The 7,940-nt window shown below is 44.5% G+C and overlaps 1 protein-coding gene across 1 annotated transcript in view; it reads left to right on the forward strand.

The window, feature by feature from the left end:
- The first annotated feature begins 1,503 nt into the window (after positions 1 to 1,503).
- Znf638 (zinc finger protein 638) overlaps positions 1,504 to 7,940 on the forward strand; it is a 121,414-nt gene continuing 114,977 nt past the window's right edge. The window contains 1 exon segment of the mRNA XM_029479015.1: positions 1,504 to 1,594. Within this exon segment, the coding sequence (XP_029334875.1) occupies positions 1,509 to 1,594 (86 nt within the window). The 5' untranslated portion in view covers positions 1,504 to 1,508.

A 7,940-nucleotide genomic window follows, 5' to 3' on the forward strand; every position in this document is an offset into this window, starting at 1 on the left:
AAAAAAAAAAACAAAACAAAAACAAACAAACAAACAAAAAACCAAACAGATGAAAATCAAAATGGATGAAAATTTATATAAAAAAAATAAAAGCTGGACATGGGGGCTGGAGAGATGGCTCAGCAGTTAAGAGTACTGACTGCTCTTCTAAAGGTCCTGAGTTCAAATCCCAGCAACCACATGGTGGTTCACAACCATCCATAATGAGATCTGACACCCTCTTCTGGTGTGTCTAAAGACAGCTACAGTGTACTTACATTTAATAAATAAATAAATCTTAAAAAAAAAAAAAATGCTGGCCATGGTGGCCCAGACTCGTTTCATGGTGTTGGGGAGGCAGAGACTGGAGGCTCTCTGGGGCTTGCTGGCCAGCCAGTCTAGCTTAATCAGCAAGCCCCGGGTCTGGTGAGAGAGTGTACCCTCCCTCCAAAACAAAAATTAAATTAGGAAAACAAAAACAAAAGCATGAGAGCTGGTGAGAAGCCTTGTGACTGTTTAACATGGAAAGTGAAAACTGACCCCAGCAAAGTTGATCTCTGCACGAATGCCGTGGTACCTGTGCACACATGGATGTGTGTGTGCAAACACACAAAAGCAAATACAATTTAAAAATTAAATGATGTGATGGAACACCCCTAGTAAATTTGCATTTATATGTTTGTGTGTCAGATTTCTGTTTCTTCCACAAAAGTCCGGTAAAAAAAAAATCAAAGTAGGAAAGGTTTACTTATTTTTTTAAAAGATGTATTTATTTTATTTATATGAGTACACTGTCTTCACACACACACCGGAAGAGTGAATCAGATTCCATTACAGATAGTTGTGAGCCACCCTGTCGTTGCTGGGAATTGAACTCAGGACCTCTGGTAGAGGGGTCAGTGCTCTTAACTGCTGAGCCATCTCTCCAGCCCAGGAAAGCTCTATTCTGACTCATGATTTCAGAACTTTCTGACCATGTCCACTTGCTCTGATGGCCTTTGTGTCTGTGGGGAGACAAGCTGCTACGGCTGAAGCAGTTCACCTCATTGCAACTCTAAAGCAAAGGCAGAAAGGAGCCTTCATACCTTCGGAGGATGAGGCACTAATGACTTCCATCTCCAAGTGTGCGCTATTTGGGAAAGTTTCTAACACGACTAGCTGTATGTAACACAGACCTTTAGAGAGACATTTATGATCTTAAACCATACCGTACTAAAAGAGAAAAATAAGCAAAGACATCAAGACTTGGTATATTACATAAAGACGTGATTGTGGGCACATACATGGAAGCAAACACACATATAAAAACAAAGAAATCGGCTGAAGAGACGAGAGATGAAGAAGCAGAGGCTTCGCTGAGCTTTGAGTGACCAGGGAGACCCGCTGGCCAGACTCCGCCCCCAGATTCCCGCGCTCGTCTCCTATTGGCTGGCTTGTTGGTGGGCGGGACCCTGCACGGAGCTCAACGCCTGGGGACCCGGCAGAAGCGAATGAGGTGAGGGAGGAGCTCAGAGCTGTGCAGGTCGGCGATGCCCGGGGCTGGCGTTCCCGCAGCGGCGTCGAGCCCCAAGTCCGGGGCCTCCCGGGCGTCGCAGGTGTCGGACTCCCTGAGGCGGTGAGCTCTTCCCTTGTCCGCGGTGCCCCTGGTCGTCTGCTCTGGGGCTTCAGGGGGCGGGCCTCCAGGTCCCCCGTGACTGTCAGTCACTCCCTGGCTGCTGCGCTCGTTGAGCACTGGGCGAGTGGGAGGTGGCTGGGTGTCAGTTAAAGGCGCGGGACGCTTGGGCTTGGGCCCTTGGCGACACCAGCCCCTATGTTGCACAGGCTCTTGGCCGCAGAGGCGGCCACAGTCCCTGACCACTCTGGACCGGCTTAGCGCGAAGCCCTTGGTTCTGCGAAGGAGCACACATGACAGAGACCCCTGAGAGGACAGGTGGAGGGGTGGCCGCGCAGCGTCGGTGCAGCGAAATGGCTGAGATGAGCGCTGCTCTGAAAAGCTTGCTCTTTTTCAAAAATGACACTTGCATAACTTGCTGTGGCTCATCCTAAAATAGTTTTTGATGTCAAGACTGTAGACGTTCGAATGCAAGACCGACACAGTCCCCTATCAAAGAGTAACTTTCGGGCTGTCTTATTTGATTGGTAAGAGGCTTCTGTCATCAGAAGTTGGGGGAGGGGCTGCTGTGGCCGCTCAGGGCGCTTACCTAGTGTGCAAAACTCCCTGAGTTTCATCCTCAGCTCTTCAAAACAAAAAACAAAAGCAAAAACCAACCAAACAAAAAACCCGCCATACATACTGAAGAATGGGAAAAACCAAAAGAGCCTTGCTATATTTGTTCTTCTGTTTGTGTGATTTCACCCACTGTCTCTCATAGAGGTTTGGATTCTGAAAGTGCTTAATAGCGCACCCCACCCCCCCGCCCTTAGCAGAGGGAAAGTGGGCGGTACCTGGCTGTTGGAGTGGTCAACCCACAACTGAGCATAGGAGGCAGCAGCCCAGCTAATCAGGGCAGCGACTGGCGTGTCCCAGGAGTCACAAGGGACACTATTTGCATGCAGGCACTGGGGGCACTAAGTGGAAGCATTAGCGCCACGCGTTCACCCTTCTGGCTGGAATCTCGTTTGGTTTTCTGGAGGGAGCTGCCCGGAATCTCCAACTGGCTTGCAATACCCTTCTGCTTACTCCGTGTGTGTGTGTGTGTGTGTTCTTGGGAATGGAGAGAATGACAGGCATTGTGGAGAAACGCTTTGGTGTTATGTCATCCTTCTTGGTGCCAGCATTTTGAGTCACATTCTTGTGACATTGTTTCAGTCTGCCTTGCCCTTTCTCAGCCCCCTGGGTTGGTTTGAGTGAAAAGGAGTGGTGGCACTAGGTGGTTTTTATTGTTGTTTTTTTGTTTGGTTTGGTTAGTTGTGTGTGTGTGTGTGTGTGTGTGCTGCAACTTAATCAGAAGTCTTCAAAGAATGACAGTACTGGGCCGGGCAGTGGTGGCGCATGCCTGTAATCCCAGGGAGGCAGAGGGAGGTGGATTTCTGAGTTCGAGGTCAGACTGGTCTACAGAGTAAATTCCAGGACAGCCAGGGCTACACAGAGAAACCCTGTCTCAAAAAAACCAAAAAAAGAAAAAAGAAAAAAATGATGACAGTATTACATGCTTTTAAAATGAGTGCATGTATTAGAGATTGTTCTTACTAGGGGGCGGGGGGCTAGAATGTACAAACACTAATTTTATTCGGTAAGTAGGAACCGTTAGCACTTTGAATGCACTTTGTCAAACCCAGCATTGCTCCAGGGAACTTGCTTGGACTTTGGTGTGGTATAAAACACATGGCCTCCATAGCCCCATGTGTTTGCATGCTTAGTCCCAAATTGGTGAACTGTTTAGGAAGGATTAGGGGGTGTGGCCTTCTTGGAGGGGCTGTGGTCTTGCTGGAAGAGGTGTGTCACTGGGAGTGGGCTTTAAGGTTAAAATGAGGTTAAAATAAGGTTTCAAAAGCCCACACAAGGCCCAGCCTCTTTCTCTCTGCCTGCTGTTTGCCAATCAGAATGTAAAGCTCTCAGCTGCTGCTCTAGCACCAGGCCTGTTTGCTTCCCACCCTGACAGTGGACTAACTATAAAACTGTTAGCAAGCCCACAACGCTCTCTTTTTTTTTTTTTTTTTGGTTTTTCGAGACAGGGTTTCTCTGTGTAGCCCTGGCTGTCCTGGCACTCACTTTGTAGACCAGGCTGGCCTCGAACTCAGAAATCTGCCTGCCTCTGCCTCCCGAGTGCTGGGATTAAAGGCGTGCGCCACCACGCCCGGCCACAACGCTCTCTTTAAGTTGTCTTGGTCATGGTGTCTCTTCACAGCAATAGAACAATAACTAAGACACACTCTAATTTATATTTTCTGTTAATTTTGCTTTTGCCATAGGCTTAAAGATTACGTCTTGCTGTTTGTACTTGTCAAGATTATTTTAGTGTCTTTCATTTTAAATTTAAGTATATTTTTAAAAGGGAGGTTATAAAATGTATTCCTTATTGTTGTTCTGAGAATGGAAAAGCTTAATAATGCTTTATGACAAGAGAATAATTTAAAGAACATAGGACTGGAGAGATGGCTCAGAAATTCAGAGTACTTGTTGCTTTGGGGAAAAACTTAGCTTTGGTGCCTGGCATCTACATTGTGGCTCACAACCATTCATAACTTCAATCTCTGGGACCCGATGCTCTCTTTTGGCCTCTGCACTTACCAGACGGATACATGTTGCACATGTACACATTCAGGCAAAACATTCATACATATAAAATAAATAAATTTAAATAGATTTAATTTTTATTTTTAGTCTGGTATGGTGGTACAACATACCTTTAATCGCAGCAAGTGGGAGACAGAGACAGGAAGAGCTCTGAGTTCAAGACCGGTCTGGTCTACAGAGCTAGTTCCAGACAGCCAGAGATACTGTCTCAGTTTTTACAAAATGAAACCAAAATGTCAAATGCTTTTCAGGCAGTGGTGGTGCATGCCTTTAATCCCAGCATTCAGGAAGCAGATGCAGGCAAAGCTCTGTAAATTCAAGGATACCCTGGTCATTTATTCATATATACATATACATATACATATACATATACATATACATATACATATACACACACATGTGTGTATGTGTGTGTATGGTGTTATAATAATAATTGTTCGGGCTGGGCGTGGTGGCGCACGCCTTTAATCCCAGCACTCGGGAGGCAGAGGCAGGCGGATTTCTGAGTTCGAGGCCAGCCTGGTCTACAAAGTGNGGCAGAGGCAGGCGGATTTCTGAGTTCGAGGCCAGCCTGGTCTACAAAGTGAGTGCCAGGACAGCCAGGGCTACACAGAGAAACCCTGTCTGGAAAAACCAAAAATAATAATAATAATAATAATAATAATTGTTCGGTTTCTAACACCCACATAGGCAGCCCAAAACTGTAACTCCAGTTCCAATGCATCTGATATCCTCACACCAATGTACATAATGTTTAATATATATATATATATATATATATATATATATTTGACTATTTTTTAAATATGTACTATTTGTAGAATGGTAGAATATGCAGTATCTCATCCAAAATAATATTAAATGTCAGGATAATCATTTGAGTGCAACATTTGCACTTTTGTTTACTAAATAGTAATTTTGAGCTCATATTTTTGGTAATGTATCATTAAAGAAATATTGCAAAAATACAAAACAAAAAAAAACCCTAAAAGTGCCTAGCTGTTCTAGTTTCCTTACTGTTCTTAAGATAAATACTCTGACCAAAAATAACTCGGGAGGAGAGGGTTTGTTTGGCTTACTCTTCCAGGTCGTAGTCTCTCACTGAAGGAAGTCAGAGCAGGAGCTCGAGGCAAGAACCATGAGGAACCATGAGTGCTGTCAAAGCCTCATGCATAGTTAGCCTTTACCCAGAATGCAGACCGCCTGCCTGGGGATGATACCACCCTCAATTAGCCGGGTCCTCTCACGTCAATCAGGATAATCCTCCAGAGACATGTCCACTGACCAGTCTGATCCAGACAGTTTCTCAGTTGAGGCTCTCTTGTCAGAAGACTGTAAGCTGTGTCAAGGTGAGAAAGAAGGCTAACTAGGGCACTAATGCGTTCACCTCTCCATTTTGAAGGATCATCATCACTATTATTACAGTTGCTTCAGCTTGCTTTCACCCACAGCTACCTGCTCAGCTTTCAATTTTGGAATGCTAATAGTATGGAATATGCCATTTTCGGTGTGAGTGGGTGGAGAGCCCCCACAGGTTGTATTCAGGTTTTAGATTTTCTCCTCTGAAGTGTTAGTACCACCAGAGGGTCAGGGCTTGGTGAAATGGGAAGCTTATTAGCTTGCCTGTTACTGTGCAGGTAAATATGGTTAGTTTTAAAGCCAAATGAGACTGCTTCTCTTAGTTACCTTGCTATTGTTCTCTGAGTTCCTCCTCTAATGGTTTAATGCCAACAAATAGACCAGACAATGCAGGGCTCTGTCAGTCTCATTTTTTAAAAGTCTGCTTCTTCATGTCTCTCATCTTTACATTCTCATCTACTCTTTCAAGACAAATATCTTTAAAGAGGAAGGAAAATAGATTTGCACACTAGAGCATCAGGAAGGAAACCATCAGAGCCTTGGGACATAAAACCTGGAATCATAATGGAATTGTGAATGAAAGGACCAGAAAATGAAGTTGCCAGGGTTTGAGGCATAGCATAGTTCTCAGTCTTCTTTTTTATGATTTAGTTGGTTTTGTTTTATGTATATGAGTGTTTTATCTGCATTTATATAAATGCACCTTATGTGTGCAGTGTCCGTACTAGCCAGAAATGGTGTCAGATCTCCTGGAACTGGAGTTACAGAACACTGTGAGCTGCCAGTTGGTGCGGGTAGCGCTGTTCGTCTTCTGTAGGGACAGCGAATGTTCTTTATTGTATTTTATGTACATTTGTGTGAGGGTGTTGGATCTCGTGGAACAAGAGTTATAGAGAGTTGTGAGCTGCCATGTGGGTGCTGAGAATTGAACCCTGGGTACTCTAGAAGAGCAGTCAGTGCTCTTAACTGCTGAGCCATCTCTCCAACCCCATAAATACTTTTAACTACTCTCCAGCCTGAGTCCTGGTCTGTTTCTGTCATCTTTCGTGGTCTAATTCCTTTGCTGCTTGCTCTGGCTCAAAGATTTATTAATTATTATACATAAATACACTGTAGCTGACTTCTGAAACAGCAGAAGAGAGCGTCAGATCTCATTACCAGTGATTGTGAGCCACCATGTGGTTTCTGGGATTTGAACTCAGGACCTTTAGAAGAGCAGTCAGCACTCTTACCCTCTGAGCCATCTCACCAACCCAACATTCCATTTTCTTAGAGGAGAAGCTTCCAGTTCGCTTCCAGTTCTCTGAGTTCAGGATAAAATATTGGGAGTAAGTCCACTGAAGGGAATATGGTAAGAGTCCCTGTGACTATCTTGGCATTCAGACTCATAAGAGGACTTGTGGGACTCTAATACACTCCTGTTCTTAGCTAGGATGTTTAACAGTAAAAGGATGTGGAGAAAATGTGGCAAAAGAAAAAGGTTCATAGGATGAACCCTTCAAAAAAAAAGTTTAAAAAGGCACAGCTGGGTGGTAGCAGGGGGTAGCACTCAGAAGCAGAGGCAGGCGGATTTCGAGTTCGAGGCCAGCCTGGTCTACAGAGTGAGTTCCAGGACAGCCAGGGCTACACAGAGAAACCCTGTCTCGAAAAACCAAAAAAGAAAAGAAAAAAGAAAAAGAAAGAAGAAAATGGTTCCCAGGAGTGAAAATCATGGCTTTAACTTTATTCTTAAAATGGTAGGATTTAAGAACAAATTCCAAAGCAGGCTCCCTGATTGTACATGTCATAAAAATGAACCAGCATTCTCAATAAAACTGTGTGAGTGCATTCTGTATTATACATTTCACGTAACCCTACAAGTGAAGGTACCAACAGTAAATACGTTGTCACTGAAGCATGTCATAGTTACTTCTCTGTTACTGTGATAACATAAGGTGACAAAAGTACCCGAAGGTTGAGAGAGCTTCTGGCTTATAATTCCAGGGGGATACAGCCCCTCATGGCAGGAAGGCATTGGTGGGGCCATGGCAGCAGGAACAGAAAGCCGGCTATATCGTATGCACACTCAGGAAGCAGAAAAATAGCAGGAAGTAGGATCAAACTATAAAACCTCAAATCCTCTCCTCTGTAAAGTACTTTCTCCAGCAAGCCTCTACCTTCTAAAGGTTTTGTAATCTTCCCAAACAGCACCAACAACTGGTGAGCCAGTGTTCAAACATACAAACCCAGATGTGTAGTGGCTATTCCTGGTTGTCAACTTGACTATATTTGGAATGAACTACAATCCAGAATTGGAAGGCTCACCAGTGACCCTTATCTGGAGGCTTGGAGATCTTTATCTGGATCTTGGTATCGAGATCTTGAG

This window comes from Mus caroli, chromosome 6 (genome assembly GCF_900094665.2).
Source record: "Mus caroli chromosome 6, CAROLI_EIJ_v1.1, whole genome shotgun sequence".
In the NCBI taxonomy this organism is placed as follows: domain Eukaryota; kingdom Metazoa; phylum Chordata; class Mammalia; order Rodentia; family Muridae; genus Mus; species Mus caroli.